Source organism: Delphinapterus leucas, chromosome 11, assembly GCF_059928025.1.
Source record: "Delphinapterus leucas isolate spDelLeu-1000000601 "Yukka" chromosome 11, BTC_Dleu_Yukka2, whole genome shotgun sequence".
Taxonomy (NCBI): domain Eukaryota; kingdom Metazoa; phylum Chordata; class Mammalia; order Artiodactyla; family Monodontidae; genus Delphinapterus; species Delphinapterus leucas.
Window position 1 is genome coordinate 51,457,597 of NC_143139.1, and position 17,121 is coordinate 51,474,717.

The 17,121-nt window shown below is 34.0% G+C and overlaps 1 protein-coding gene across 3 annotated transcripts in view; it reads left to right on the forward strand.

Annotated features, from left to right (window-relative positions):
* Window positions 1–17,121, forward strand: part of LEMD3 (LEM domain containing 3) — a 69,861-nt gene that overhangs the window by 39,556 nt on the left and 13,184 nt on the right. For all 3 annotated transcript variants that reach the window (XM_022571611.3, XM_089920969.1, XM_022571610.3), the window contains exons 5-9: window positions 12,629–12,708; window positions 12,795–12,940; window positions 13,887–13,988; window positions 14,092–14,194; window positions 14,870–15,048. In XM_022571611.3, the coding sequence (XP_022427319.1) occupies window positions 12,629–12,708; window positions 12,795–12,940; window positions 13,887–13,988; window positions 14,092–14,194; window positions 14,870–15,048 (610 nt within the window). The remainder of the gene's footprint in view (window positions 1–12,628; window positions 12,709–12,794; window positions 12,941–13,886; window positions 13,989–14,091; window positions 14,195–14,869; window positions 15,049–17,121) is intronic.

The following is a 17,121-nucleotide window of genomic DNA, read 5'->3' on the forward strand; positions in this document are numbered from 1 at the left end:
TAAGGCTGAATAATATTCCACTGTATATACCCCACATTTTATTTATCCATTGATAGGCTGGTGAATATTTAGGTCTTTCCACTTCTTGGCTATTGTGAATAATACTGCAGTGAACATAGGAGTGCAAATATCTCTTAGATCCTGTTTTCAATTCTTTTGATAAATACCCAGAAGTGAGATTGCTGGAACATATAATAGTTCTAGTTTTAGTAATTTGATGAACTTCCATACTGGTCTCCATAATGGCTGCACCATTTTACATTCCCACCAACATTTACAAGGGTTCCCTTTTCTCCATATCCTTGAAAACTCTTATTTTGTTTTCTTTTGGTTCTGGTTTGTTTTTTAATAATGGCCACGCTAACAGCTGTAAGGTGATATCTCACAGTGGTTTTGATTTGCATTTCTTTGATGATTAGTGATGTCAAGCATCTTTTCATATACATATTGGACATTTTTATGTTTTCTTTGGAGAAATGTTTATTCAGGTCTCTTACCCATTTTTTAAATCAGGTTATCTGATTTTTTGTTATTGACTTGTAGGAGTTCCTTATTTACTTTTGGATGTTAACCCTTATCAGATATTTGGTTTGCAAATATTTTCTCCTATTTCACAGATCCTCTTTTTACTCTGTTGATTGTTTCCTTTGCTATGCAGAAGCTTTTTAGTTTGATGTAGTCTCACTTGTCTCTTTTTGCTTATGTTGCCTGTGCTTTTGGTGTCATATCCAGAAAATCATTGCCAGGTCATATTTAAAAAATCATTGCTAAGGGCTTCCCTGGTGGTGCAGTGGTTGAGAGTCTGCCTGCCGATGCAGGGGACACAGGTTCGTGCACTGGTCCGGGAAGGTCCCACATGCCGCGGAGCGGCTGGGCCCGTGAGCCATGGCCGCTGAGCCTGCATGTTCGGAGCCTGTGCTCTGCAACAGGAGAGGCCACAACAGAGAGAGGCCCGCGTACCGCAAAAAAAAAAAAAAAAAAAAATTATTGCTAAGACCAGTATCATGAAGCTTTTCCCCTGTATTTTCTTCTAAGAGTTGTTTTTTTTTAATATCATTCCTTATTTTTTATTAATTAATTTATTTTTGCTGTGTTGGGTCTTCATTTCTGTGCGAGGGCTTTCTCTAGTTGTGGCAAGCGGGGGGCCACTCTTCATCGCAGTGCGCGGGCCTCTCACTATTGTGGCCTCTCTTGTTGCGGAGCACAGGCTCCAGACGCTCAGGCTCAGTAGTTGTGGCTCATGGGCCTAGTTGCTCCACGGCATGTGGGATCCTCCCAGACCAGGGCTCGAACCCGTGTCCCCTGCATTAGCAGGCAGATTCTCAACCACTGCACCACCAGGGAAGCCCCATCTTCTAAGAGTTTTATAGTTTCATGTCCTGTTTAAGTCTTCAATCCATTTTGAGTTGATTTTTGTGTAGTGTAAGATAAAGCTTCAGTTTCATTCATTTGCATGTGGAAATCCAGTTTTCTCAACACCATTTGTTGAAGAAACTATCCTTTTCCCGTTGTGTGTTCTTAGCACACTTGTTGAAGATCAGTTGACCATATATGAGACCTTCTCTGTTTTCTTCCGTTGTTCTATGTGTCTCTCTTTACATCAGTACTGTACTGTTTTGATTACTGTACCTTTGTGATATGTTTTGAAGTCAGGAAGTATGGGGCCTCTAGCTTTGTTCTTCTTGCTTAAAATTGTTTTGGCTATTCAGGATCCTTTGTGGTTCCATATGAATTTTAGAATTGATCTTTCTGTTTCTCAGAAAAGTGCTACTGAGATTTTGATGGGAATTGCATTGAATCTGTAGATTGCTTTGGGTAGTATGGACATTTTAACAATATTAAGTCTTCCAATCATGAACACAGGATGCCTTTTCATTTATTTGTGTCTTGAATTTCTTTAAGCAGTGCTTTGTAGTTTTCAGTGTACAAGTCTGTCACATTCTTGGTAATGTTTATTCCTAAGTATTTTGTTCTTTTTGATGCTATTATAAATGACATTTTCTTAATTTTCTTTTCTGATTTTTCATTTTTGTGTATAGAAATGCAACTTCTTTTTTATATTAATTTTTTTATCCTGCAACTTTGCTGAATTGCTTAAATTGTAATGGGTTTTTTTGTGGAGTCTGTAGAGTCTTCTATGTATAAGATCGTGTTTCTGCAAACAGATAATTTTACTTCCTCCTTTCCAATTTGTATGCATTTTCTTTTCTCACCTAATTGCTGTAGCTAGGATTTCTAGTACTATATTGAATAGAAATGGTAACAATGGACATCTTTGCCTTATTCCTAGTCTCCAAGGAAAAGCTTGGAGTTTTTCACAGTTAAGTATATACTAGACATTGGCTTTTCATATGTGGCTTTTATTATTTTGAGGTAATTTGCTTCTGTTCCTGATCTGTCAAGTGTTTTTAATAATTTAAGGTGTTGAATTTTGTCAAATGCTTTTTCTGTATTTATTGAAATGATCATGTGAGTTTTAATTTTTTGTTCTTTTAATGTGGTGTGTATCACATTGATTGGCTTTTGTATGTTGGACCATCCTTGCATTCTTGGAATAAATCCCACTTGGTCATGGTGTCTGATCCTTTTAATGTGTTGTTAAAACTGTTGAACTCAGTTTGCTAATATTTTGTTGAGGATTTGCATCTGTATTCATCAGGGATATTGGTCTGTATTTCCTTTCTTGTAGTGTTTTCGTTCAGCTTTGGTGTCAGAGTAATGCTGGCCTCATAAAATGAGTGTGGAAGTGTTCCCTCCTCTTCAAATTTTTTGGAAGAATTTGAGAAGCATAAGTGTTAATTCTTTTTTAAATGTTTAGTAGCATCCTCCAGTGAAACCACTGAATCCTAGACTTTTCTTTGTTGGGAGGTTTTTGATTACTGATTCAGTTTCTGTACTAGTTATAGGTCTGTTCAGATTTTCTATTTCTTCATTATTTAGTCTTGATAGGTTATATGTTTCTAGGAATTTATCCTTTTTTTTCTAGGTTATCCAGTTTGTTGATGAGTAATTGGCCGTGGTAGTCTGTTACGATCCTTTGTATTTCTCTGACATCAATTTTAATACCTCCTCTTTCATTTCTGATTATGTTTGAGGCTTCTCTCTCTTTTTATTAACTAAGGGTTTGTCAATTTTGCTGATCTTTTCTAAAAACCACTTCTTTGTTTTGTTGATTTTTTAAAATTTTATTTCTGCCCTAATCCTTATCACTTCCTTCTGTTAACTTTGGGTTTAATTCTTCTTTTTCTAGTTCTTTGAGGTGTAAAGATGGGTGGTTTATTTGAGAGTCTCTTCTTTTTTAATGTAGGCATTTACCACTATGAAATTCCCTGTTAGAACTGCCCTTGCTGTATCCCATAAAGAAGCTGTTGGACTTCTTGAATCTGAACGTCCATTTCTTTCCCCAGATTTGGGAGTTTTGGGTCATTATTTCTTCAAATAAGCTTTCTGCTCCTTTCACTCCTCTCCTTCTGGGACTTCCATAATGCATGTATTGATCTAACTGATAATGTTCAGTAAGTCCCTTAAGCCTTTCTTCATTCTTCTTCATTCTCTTTTCTTTTTGTTCCTCTGGATAATTTCAAATGACTTATCTTTGAGTTCCTTGATTCTTTGTTCTGCTTGATTTAAGACTGCTTTTGAACCCATCTTTTGAATTTTTCAATTCAGGTATTGTATTCTTCAGCTTCAAAATTCCTGTTTGGTTCTTTTTAGTGTTTTCTCTTTATTGATATTCTCATTTTATTTATGCATTGTTTTCCTGAGCTTGTTGAACATCTTTATGACAGTTAGTTTTAGATTTTTATCAGGTAATTCATATAGCTCAGTTTCTTTAGGGTCAGTTCCTGGAGATTTATTTTGTTCTCTTAGTTGGGCCATGTTTTCCTTGTTCCCTTTGTGTGCCTTGTTACCTTGTGTTGGGATCTACCATTTGAAAACACAGCCACATCTGCTAGCCTTTACAGACTGCCTTCATGCAGGGGAAGACCTTTACCACTGAGCTCAGATAGAGATTCTGGGGTCCCCTCAAACCTTTTTTGTGGATGCATCTTTTCTGGACCTGTGGGTGCATATTCCCAACTAGAGAGATTTTGCAGGTTTCTTTTTATAGGAGCTTGTAATCTCTTGCTCCCTCTGGTGTCTGTTTGCTATACTGCGGGTTCTCTGGAACCGCAGGAAGCTGTCCAGCTCTTTTTTATTTTCAGCAACCCCCAGGCATCTAGACTATGTCAGATCTCAGTGCTCTGAAACAAGTGATACAGAAACCAGTCCCTTGGGCAGCTCCCTGAGAAACTGAAACGTTGGACACATGTTCCAACTCTTTCCCTCCATGGGGAGAAACCAGGAGTTAGGGGTTTTCTGCCACTTATTCTGCACTGAGCTGCAGGCAGGGAAAGTGGCAAGTGAGTGTGTATTAGTTCATTGCCTTTGTTCTTGGCAACCCCCAACCTGGTGCCCTTACCTATTAGTGCTAAGATTCAAGCAAGACAGAAGCCAGTCCCTCTGGCGGCCCCTGAAAAGTCTGAACATTGGGCATATGTTCCAGTCTTCTCTTTCCCTCCTCAAGGATAAGCCAGGAGTTGGGAATTTTCTCCAGATCACATTATGGTATGCCAGGGGAAGGAGCTCCGGTGGAGTGAGTGTTATGAATTTTCCTACCTTCATGCAGCTAGTTTTGCACATGCTTGGGGTGCAGGAGGCTCTTAACCGGTTTCTAGATTTCTTACAAAGGGGTATTATTGAATTTGTGTCTCTGTAGGGGAAGGAGGGTCTGGAGCTTCCTATTCTGTCATCTTCCTGACGTCACCCCCTCTTTTTTTTTTTTAAATTTAGAATGTAGTATAGTTCTAAGGCTTTCAGCGAGGTTTTAGTGACAATCTGCCATGATATGCTCGTCAAAAAAGAGAAATATGGACTCAGTTCTTAACTTAATTCATAACTTATATGTAGATACTTAAAAGATGTTGAGACAGTATAATATGATGGAGATTTGATGTTGATTCCAATTCTAGCACTGGCACATAGAAACCGTGTGTCTTGGTAAAGTCCCTTTACGTTTCTGTACCTGTATCTCAGTGTGAAAGTGGGACTGTTCTTAATAATGCCTGTCAGAGTTGTTGGGAGACTTGTGAGAATACAAAGTACCTAGGTCAGTGCCTGATGATTATAATAACTTCCAATAAATTTTACTTCTTTTTTTGTGTGTTTCCTAACTAATTAAACCCGTGTCACTCTGAAGAGAGTTTTCTAATAACATGCTGCAGGATTTGTCTCTCAACCTTGTTCTTTTCTTCATTTTCAGTTTTGACCTAGATGAGAACATTGATGACAGGCAAATTTGTGGATAGCGTAATAGTTAATAGATTGGATACCTAAAGGATTAGGATCCAAAAAGGTCTAAATAAGAAGGGCTTACGATTATGGGACTTTGTCTTAAGGGATGGAAAAATTGCTAGATATATTATGGGGGTGGGGGCAAAGAAGGGATTGGATTGAGTAGGCTAAAGGGAACATAGAATCAAATATTCCAGGAAAAGGGCATAGCATGTGGGAATCCAAAGCCAGCAAGCCATTTGTTATGATTTGAACATGTTTTTACTTTTAGCAGTGGGAAAAACTGATCCCAACCAGTGATTCCCTCCTGCTTTCTCTTCTTTTTTTTCCCAGTTGAACCTCTCAGAGAGGTAATGGCACAGATATCTGTTATCATTGGTCATAAATTCCTGGAGCAGGATTAATTTACATTTCAGACAAACCTCAAGACTCTTAAAATCTACTGAATTGTATTTGAAGGAAGGACTAAAGGGTTGGATGGGATAGGGCTTGGGAACAGGATAGGGCTTGATCAGCAGTTAAGCTGGAGCTGAAGAAGAGTCGGGTTGGTGTGGAAGGATGATTAACTGCCTCTCTTTCCCGTCCCCAGCCATTTGATTGGATAAGGTAAAAAGAAGGACACAGAACCAGGGTTGGGACAAGTTGGAGTCTAAGCCAGGCAGCAGTAGGGTACAAGACATTAGTTTGATTGAAGACTGGCAGCAAAGGAGTTAATGGATACACCCATGCATGAGTTAGTTGGGAACTGCCTGTATTGAGTTTAAAAAAAAAAAAAAGTGATGCTAAAGAATTCTGGTCTTAAAAGATTTTAATATCTTTTCTCTGGGACTATTTTATGTTTCAGATTGGGTTTTGCCCTTTTTTTTTTTTAATTCAGTAGAATTTCTAATGTATATTTTTACAAGAGATTTTGGATTAATTTCTTAATTAGTTAAGTGAAGTTACTTTATGTAGGTAATATCCTTCTTATACATTTAGGGGTGTGTGTGTGTGTGTGTGTGTGTGTGTGTGTGTGTGTGTGTTAACCTTTTCTTTTTGGAGTCCCATTTTTAGCTTTTCAAATGCTGTGAAATCTGGTATGGCTTGTTACCACCAAAGATGCAGTTTGGACTGCTACTAAAAGGAAAAAAAAGCATTAAACAGGGTTTTTTCCAAAAAAATAAAGTTTTAAGGTTTAGATAAAAGCTTTTAGGTGCTGTTTTTAATAATGCTTATTTTTTCAGTATAACATTAACCCATGTTTATGATTTAACTCATACAGAAAATAAAAGGAAAATTGCATTTCAAATTCACCACCTAAGGTTAGCCACTCATTTTGGTCCATGTTTCTCTAGTCTTATATTTTTTCCCCAAAATTAGTATCACTATAAATATTATAAATGTCATATTGTAAATATTTACATATTTTTTCCTTTAAGCTGTTAGTGTTTTCCCATGTCATTGTTCAGGTTTTTAAAAATTACTTCTTTTTATCACTGGATAATATTTCTTTACATGATTGTATTGTACTGGTTTGTGGTTTTATGAAAGTACCTTAATTTTTGCATTATAGTACTTGATTTTGTGATCATTTCCTTAGGAAATAGTCCTGGAAATGAAATTACTTGTTCAAAGAACTTTTGTTAATGCTTTTGATATATGTTGCCAAATTACTTTCTAATTTTTAATGATAATTTTAGCACAGTCTATCCAAAATTGATATTTTATTTTACCCAAGTTTTAGAATAAGCATGGAAGAACCCCACTACGAAGCTGGTATCAAATAATGATGACCATATATATATTGTAGGCTTTCTGCTTGTGGAGAGGGATCTATTGTACCTTTTATGTATTTGTACTATGGTTTCACCTGCAACACAATTAAGCTTTTGCATTCAGGAGAAAATGAGCCAGGGAATATGTAGCACTCCTACAGTATAAGCTAATTTTTTTCCCAACTTCTAGTGCATTTTAAGCACAGTATTAGTAAATGTTTGATGGAGTAAAATGAGTGAATAAGCCTCAGTAAAAATGTTTAAAATTTTTCTTCAATTTGATTCTTTACATTCTATTTTTATTTTATTGCTCCCACTTTCTCCTTCAAAGGAAATTTAAATAAATGTGACAATTAATTTAAATAACGTAAACACTTTTTCTTACTTCTCCAGTGTTTTTCTTGAACTTTTTATTCATCATTTTTGAGATTGAAAGCTTGTTTGTTTTGATTTGTAAAAAGTTAAGAGGTCCCTCTGGTGGAACATTTAGGAAATACATGGCACTATATTTTCATGAAAAGACATAGATTGCTTTTAAGTTAAATGGTGGGAGCTTTGTATGATAACTTAACAATAGAATGATGTAGTGGATGGTGGTTCATTTCCTAGGTCACTTTCAAAACCTGTTTAATTTTTGACCCAATATGTTTAAGGTTTGTGAAGAATATAATAGGAAAGAAGATAGCTGCAAATGTGCCAAATTATGGGCTGGATATATTTTTTATGAACTAGCTTGGGATGCTAATCACTGTTAATAAAATTGTGTCTTTGTGGAAAAATAAGTATTCTAAGAAATGGAGTGAGGGATACATTTCATAATAATTATAATATTTCAAGTATAATTTATCTTAGTACTTTCTGTATGTTACCTTTGATTTCACAATGATCCGGAAAGGTAGGTGGTATCAGACCCACTTTATTAAGAAACTAAAGCTCAGAGAGGTTTAATAACTAGGTCATCCAGCTAGTAAGTGATGGAACTGTGAATAGAATCAAAGTATTTGCTGTTTTCACTGTATTGTTCTACCTCTTAGATGGAAGGCCTGGGTTTATAGCCCCTACCCTCATCTATTGAGTGGTCAAGGGACTGACCCTGAATAGGGTTTAGAATCTGAAGAATTGATCAAAGTATATTCATCTGCATAAATGACTTATTTTCTCTTATTTCCGCTTAAGGTTATACACATAGCTATTCAGTAGTGGAGTCATGATCTGATTCCAGGCCTCTTTGATTCTAAGGACCATGTTCTTTCCGTTATTCTTGGAGGTGAAAGATCAAGTTTCCACTGAATCATCAAGAATTAAATCATACTCACTATTGATTTCTGTGTGTCATATTTTACTTAAAGGTAACATCTAATGTATGGCATATATCATCTCACAATTAAGCAGAATATTCACTAACCGGAAAGCCACGTAGCTATTATTACCATGTAAATTATCCATTTGTGAACTATATCCAATAGATTTTTAATCTTTGCTTGACTTCTCCCTGTACCACTATCATTTTCCCTCCTTACAAATGTTTTGTTACTTTATTTAATGAACGGAATCTTTTACATGAAACAGTATTATTTTTGTACTTTGTAATCCAAGTTCGAAGCATCTGATACAGGTTTTTAAATACACATTTTTGGCTAGTTATTTTGAAAATAAGTAAATTTGTAATTGGGAATCATGGGTGTGTATGTATGTGTACACATATAGTGTATTAAAATAGATTTGTTAAAGATTTGGGAAAACATGCTTTGAATTTAGAAAGATTTCTATGAAGCAATCAGCAGTGTGTTAGCAGAAATATTGCCTATAAGTAACTAGTAATAAGCAATTATGTTAATAGTAGGCCTGATTTTAAAATTAAAAACTTAGTTTCCTCCTGAGTTTTGTCATCAGTTATTAGAAAATGGACGTTTTATGATACAGGAATGCCTTACCTCGAGGGCTGGCAAACTGCAGCCTGTGAGCCATTTTTTGGTATGGCCTGCTAGCTGTGTTTTTACAACGTTTTTAAAGGTTGCTTAAAAAAAAAAGTGACAGAGACCAGAAGTGTATACTGCTGCAAAGCTTAAAATATTTACTCTCTGGCCCTTTACAAAAAAGTTGGCCTACCCCTGCCTTACAGCTTTCCAGGTAGCTCCAAAAAGTGAACAGTAAAACACTTCAGACTCTTATAATCAGGTAGATGCTGTGTATGCTACAGTGTTAGCATGAGCTATTTAATTAGCATAAGCCAGAAAAAAATTCAACTTCTGTGTCTATAAAAATTCCATTTTATGATACTGTAGAACTCTAAGTACTACGTAGAATACTTGTGGAAGTAATAACTTATTTAAGAACTCAACACCTTTTTAATCTTTAATGAAGTTTTAAATAAATTATCATTTGTTTTTTGAAAATCTGTATTCATAAAGGAACATTCCATGGTTCTATTGTATTCCAGGTAGTCATTGGATATCCAGGGGTATTAGCATAGGAAAGGAAAACAGAAAATGGGAAAAATAACAACGGATGCCTTTTTCTATCCTTAGTATTTTATAACTAGAAGTGTTAAGCTCTTTGTTCTCCACATAACTTATTAGAGTAGGTGTCCTTGTTAATTTGAACCATTATGTACATTTTTAAGGATAATTAATGAAGGTAGTAATTTTGTTTATAAAGTTTTTAGCTTCCTAAAATTTTTATATTTAAATTATATAACTAGTAAACTTGGAAATTTCTTTGTTTTTACATTCTTTGACATATGTTTATAGTCTAGCCTTCTAAATTCTGTGTAATAATGCAAACATGTCATAATATTCTGCATACTGTATTAATACAAACTGAAGAGCATATATGTAAATACAGGTTAAATACAATGTATGTATTTCATTGAGTTTTTAAAAAATATCCACATCTTTCAAGGGTGCTATCATGTCTTTGTCTTTGAAGGATGAAGTCTTTGAAAGAAACTAAATGAGTACAAAATCATTTTTAAAAACCAATACATTACAAAGAGGAATCGACGCAAGGTCTTCAGCTCCCATATTAATAACCCATATTAATATCGCTTTATGGATTTTCAAAATCCTGTATAACTTGTGCTTTATCTAATCCTGATCTATGCAGTGTAACCAGAAGTATGTTCTGTTGGTGTTCCTTTATCAAAGCTTGAATCTGCTCTAATTTTAGAGTATGTGAATGTGCATTCTGTTTGATTTTTAGTTATATACAAAGTGATTTCTAATTTTATAACAATTAAAACAGTAATTGCCTGAAATTGTTTTCTATAATCGCATAACATCTTAGGGCAATATTAAACAAAATTCACTTTTTCTTCGTTATTTTTCTAGTTCTTACTCAAATGAGTATATATCTTTTATAGTTATAAATAAGTTGAATGTTGTAGTTTACTTTTTAAAGCATATAGCTATTTAGCTGTCATCATGATCATTTCTAAATTCATAATATCCTACTGAAGTGATCTCACATATAAACCATTTCTCAATAATTAAATACTAACATTGGCTACAATTTTTTGATATTTATAAATATTGCCAAAATTATCACACTTAAAAAAATAACAGATAGCCTATAGTTATCTTCAGCATCTGAAAATCCTGGTAGTAGTTACACATAAGTAATGATGCCTAGCAGTATTAGTTCTGCTTCATAAAATTGTTTACTATACTTTCAAATTTGATATATTAAAATAACTGCCAGTTTCATATTAGGAAGGAAACTGATCAAATGAGAACCTTGTAATTTCCAAAGCTGTTGAAGAATATGTTGTTAAAATTCAATAGCTATTACTTATAAACATTTTTAAGGGATTGTAAAAAGTGATTTCTTATTTCTACTTTTAGAAATTCATTTTTTGCACTTCCAAAAGTACATAAAGACATAATTTTTGAATAGAATGCAAGCTCCATGAGCACAGGGAATTTCAGGTATTTGTTTAGTGCTACATCTCTAGGTCCTAGAATAGTACCTGGCACATAGTGAGCCCTCAATAAATATTTTGAATGAAGCAATTTTCAAGGATGTTTATTTACAGTATTATTTGGTATACTGAAATTGGAAACACTTCATGTTCATTAATAAGGGGGTGATTAGTGTAAAATAACCACACAATGGAATATTATCTTGCTGGAAAAAATTGAGGTTGTTCCATGTGTACTGACATTGACATTCATGCCACCTCATTCTGTGAATAAAGCAAGTAGAAAAACAGTATGTGTAATATAATACCACTTTTGTTTTTAATATTTTGATTTAAAAAATACATAATCCATTTATGCTCAGCAATTCTTAAACTTTTTGCACTCCTAAAATTACTGATGATTCTAAATGACATCTGTTTGTGGGCTAGATATGTATTTATTTATATTTAGATATACATTTGCCATGTTAAAGTTAAGACAACATTTAAAAATTTACTTATTCATTTAAAATAAGAATAATGAATTTATTACGTTAACATAAATACTGTATTTTTATGAAAATAACTATATTTTCCAAAATAAACACATTTAGTGAGAAGTGGCATTGTTTTATATTTTTGCAAATCTCTTTAATGTCTATCTTAATTAAAAATAACCGACTTCTCATATCTGCTTCTTTATTTAATCCATTGTGATGCTGTTTTGGTTGAAGTACCTCAAGAAAATCTAGCCTCACACAGATACGTAGTCAAAACGGGGAAAAGTATTTTAATTCTCTATTCCGATAATTGTAGATATTCTTCAATACCAAAACTCTACAAGTAGTAGTTTCTTAAAGATTAGCGGCAATGTAGAATTTAAAGCTATGTCAGCGAACTTTTCGTACTCATACTTTTCATACTAAAGCCCTTTGGTCTGTTTTGCACTTAGAATAGATCTTTTACCCATGCAAGCTTTTATAGCTGATGATTGTTCATTTGGAAAATATTGGTTCACTGGTTATGCAGATCTTCCAAATGTTGACACATTTTATTATGCCATGCTCAAAAGTCACATTTGTTAATATCACAGCATAGTCTCATTGCAAAGGTTTTCAAGTATTGTGAAGTTGTTAGGCTCATAGTAATGGATGAGCATTTTTTGAAATTCTACTTTTCACTTGAAAGCTTGAATTTTGTCATTGATAACACAATCAGTTGTTTTTCTGGAGTTGATGGGCTTAACTTCATTCACTTGTTGAGAAAACAGCTGTTAAACATCCAAGTCTGAATAATTGTCATTTGTTCATCTACAGATAGTGTTCCATTAAAAAAGGGGGGGGCTAATTTACTCTTAATCACAATGATACTTGAAAAGAAAATTACTATTTTTTTAAATCTGTAAATAAAAAAATGAAAAGAAAACATAGCAGAATGTTCAGTGGTTATCTTAGGATGGTGGGGAAATGGTGACTTTTTTCTTCTTTCTCCTTTCATTTTTCTGTAATGAATAATACATTTTTATTATGTTATATAGTTTAAAGTGTTATATAAAGTATGTTATTTATAGGACAACTTACACATAACAAGTGGATATGAATTATGAAGAATAGTTAGTTATTTTCTCTATTTTTCTTATTAGGATTTAGGTCCTGAATATGAAGATATATTTAACATCTCATTGCAGTGGATTTTGGAAAATGGAAAAGATGTTGGAATAAGGTAAAGGATTTGGTTTCCACTTTGTCCATTTTGTAGTCTAAGAAGTGATTTTGACTCTAAACTCTCCCTTAATTATTTTTAAATAGGTGTGTTGGTTATGGCCCTGAGGAAGAATTGACAGATATAGTTGATGTACAGTTTTTACAATCCACAAGACCACAGATGTCCTTCTGGTGTCGTTTTCGACGTGCTTTTATTACTGTCACCCACAGGTTATTGTTGTTATGCTTAGGTAAGTTGTGAGGATGAGAAAGCAGATACATTGTAATCTAGAATTTTTGTGTCTGTATTTCACCAAATGCCAGGATTGAGAATATACTTCTGTGATAGTTGTCATTATAAATCGCATCCAGAAGTCTTCAGTAAGGTATAAGAATATTGAGGGTTTCTATAGTGTCCGTATCAATCTAAGGGCTTAGAAAACCGTGCTGTGAGGAGAGGTGGGAATCAAACTTTGTCATGTGAATGTCACAGAAAAAGCAAATTTAGTGCATAGATAGAAATCTACTTTAGGAAATAGAACAGGAAGATACAAAAATTAAGCTTATTTTTAAAATACTATATTAGAAATTAACTTAATTAAAATTATTTTTAATTTAAAAAATACCATTAAATGAATTAAAATTTTCATTCAGATTCCTAGATTTTATGTGACTATTTTGATTCATAACAGGAATTTAGGAGATACTCATATTTTTTTCTTTTTTCTGCCCAATTCCTGTAAAAATAATTCAGGTTACTTAAAGTTAGAGGTAGTTTGTTTACAGTCTCATAAGACTCACTTTTCTCATAGCTTAATGCTGAAAGAAAAAAGTTTGTGAAACATAGTTATGTTACTTTGTTTTCAAAAAAAAATAATAGAATTTAAATGTTGAGTTGTCAGCGTAATGAAGAAATGGTTTTTCTGGAGATATTAAGTGACACTCTGGGAAATGTTTAATATTAAATTTTTCTATGTAATTTGATCATGTAGCTAATTCAGACCACTGTCTTGAAGGCTTATTCCATTATCCCATTATGGCAGTTAAAATAGTCACTGTAGAAACTGTCAAAATGGCTTTTTTTTGCTTTATTTTGTTAATACCACATTTAACAACTGACAAAATAACTTCAAGTTGCAGTGAATATTATTGAATGCCATTGACCACAGTTTTAAAAACAATATATAAATATTGCAGGTGTAGTGATGGTTTGCGTTGTTCTGCGTTACATGAAATACCGCTGGACAAAAGAGGAAGAAGAAACAAGGCAGATGTATGATATGGTGGTAAAGATTATAGGTATAGTATTTGTAAAAATCTAAACTACTTCTAGACATTATGTGATAAACTACATGATGTCCAGTGATTGCTTCATTTGTAAATTTGTTTGATTTACTTTCAGATGTTTTACGAAGTCATAATGAAGCTTGCCAGGAAAATAAAGATTTACAGCCTTACATGCCTATTCCCCATGTGCGAAATTCCTTAATACAGCCTCCCGACAGGTGTGTTCAACACATTATGAGTTGAAGTAAATCAGAATGTTGGTATCTTCTGCAGTCATGAAAATTACACTGAGAGTTGTGACCCTTCTCAACTAGACCTGTTTTATTGTACAGGCTTTATTTTTGTACTTTAAACTCTTTTCTAAATTTTCATCTATTATCTTCCTGATTTGGAGTGGCATAATAGACAACTGGATTTCAAAATATACACTTTTGATTCTCTGTTGTCAGTCTCTACCTTATTTCCTTTAATTCTGTCTTGATAAGGAAACAGAGACAGAGAACAGCCAGAGATGTTTTATTAATAATGTTTTAAAATACTTCCTTTTGTTGTTAATAAGGCTTTTTAAATAAAAGAATTAAGCAATAACTTCTTGAAAATAAAAGATGATGTCACATTCTAAAGCAATATTCTTACCCTAGCAACACATCAGAATCACCAGTGGAGCTTTTGTGCGGGAGGCGGCAGGGGCGGGGGGAATACAAGTGCATTGTTCCAAATATAGTCAATCTGAGGTGAGGTTCAGTCATCTAAATCTTTTTGGAAAAAACTCCTCCATATGCAGTGATAAGAACAGCCCGCATTAAGAGTAACCACTACCTTCAATGACTAATATTTGAAAAAGATGACAAGCCAAGATGATAGTAAAGTTGTCATTTTCCTTCAAATGATAGGAGAAAAATGAAGAAAGTCTGGGATAGAGCTGTTGACTTCCTTGCTGCTAATGAGTCTAGAGTTCGCACGGAAACACGAAGAATAGGTGGTGCAGATTTTCTAGTTTGGCGGTGGATCCAGCCTTCTGCATCCTGTGACAAAATATTAGTAATACCTTCTAAAGTGTGGCAAGGTCAAGGTATGTATTTTTAAACAACAAAAAAATATAAATGTAATTTTTTCAAATGCAAAAGCCTTACGTGTTTAAAGTAAAATAGTATAACTGAAAGATGTATGAAGGCAGAGCTCCCTTCCAGTTCCATCCCATAGAAGGAATCAGTGTTAGCTTCTTACATGTCCTCCCACTTTTCTCCTTGCTAATATAAACAACATGGTTTGTCTTCACTGTGATAGAATTCTAGAGACATTACTTTGATTTTTTTCCCTCTTTCACTTACCAAAGCAACTTAGTATATTAAGTTGACTGATTTTTTATGCAAATAAGACACGTAATTTGTTTTGTATTTAAAACACGTGTAAGTGGAATTATAACTTTTAACTGCTCTTTTTTCAATTTTTGCTTGCCTTTCTCTTTTTCATTAAGAGTCTTCCACCTGCATATCCCATGCCAAGTAGCTTTTGTGGGTATCATTCCATATTTTTCTTAATGCTTGCATAGTTGCAAAAACAGGTATTTGTAAGTTTATAAGAGGGTTTGGTGTTTGGTTGCCTTACGTATCCAAAGTGATAACTGTTACCTCATTTTAATTTTTTGTATCTTAATGGTTATTTGCAAAAAGAAATCTCATGGCTAGTTTAATTTGTATTTCAGAACTAGTAATGAGTTGAGTTTCTTTTAACCTTGTTGGATAAAAAGCATATTTATCAATGCTTGCTAAACATAGACTATATGGGAAAGGTAGGTCAATTGTTTTGAAATTGAAATAAAATAAAATCCAATCTCTTCCTGATTTTCTGTAATTGATTTTCACTTTCAAAGAGCTTGAATAATGGTTTATATAATCGTGGCATAAAAATAAAGTTTTTATGTTTCCAAAATGACACTAAACCATAAACTATTTGCTTTAGGGTACATGCAGAATGGTCCTCTGAAACCATAGGCTGTCAGTCAGATCTGATTACCTTAGTGCCTTATAATGATGCATGTGGAGTCTCAGCCTAATTTCATCATAGAGCTAACAGTTGGTGCTCATGTATGCATCTGAAGTGCTAGGCCATTGTTTTTGTTCATATGAATTTTTTTTTATCATTATAGTTGTCTTATTTTAAAATAAGATATTTAAAATAAGTGAGATTTTCAAGATGAATCCAAAGGCAATTTTCAACTAGATAATCCATGTTGTTCTTAAAAATTAGTAGTGGTATGATTTATTTGTGTTAAATTGGACACTTTATAATCTCTAGGATTTAAAACCTCAGACTATTATTTTCACTTTATCATTATCTTTAGCTAGGAAAAGACTGCAAAAATGATAAAATACAACTTAAGGTCAGTTATAGTAGTAGTTAAAACTCAACCTGAATTAATACAATATTTTTTAAATCTCCAGCTACTTTTTTTTAATATATTTTTTAGAAGTTTTATAGTTTTATTTTTTTAATTAATTAATTTATTCATTCATTGATTTTTGGCTGCGTTGGGTCTTTGTTGCTGCGTGCAGGCTTTCTCTAGTTGTGTCAAGCAGGGGCTACTCTTCGTTGTGGTGCACGGGCTTCTCATTGCAGTGGCTTCTCTTGTTGCGGAGCACAGGCTCTAGATGTGCGGGTTTCAGTAGTTGTAGCACGCGGGCTCAATAGCTGTGGCTCACGGGCTCTAGATAGCAGGCCCAGTAGCTGTGGTGCATGGGCTTAGTTGCTCCGTGGCATGTGGGATCTTCCCGGATCAGGGCTCGAATCCATGTCCCCTGCATTGGCAGGCGCATTCTCAACCACTGCGCCACCAGGGAAGCCCTCCAGCTACTTTTTACGTATTAAGTGTTTTATCCAAGTTTCAGTGTATTAAATGTTTGGAAACTATATGCCAAGTACTGAGCTACCTTAATTTGCATATTTCTAAATGGGCCATGTAAAGAATTGTAAATTTAATCTCTCTTTTCTTGACAGTCTTTGATAAACAGTTACAGTGATTAGGGCCCTGTTCCTGGACCTAGAAAGGAATTGAGAGTAAAGTAAGACACCTGCTACTTAGCAAATAGAAAAAAAGGTGTAATGGCTGAGATAATTTTAGCCTGAAGGCAGAAAATCCTGACAT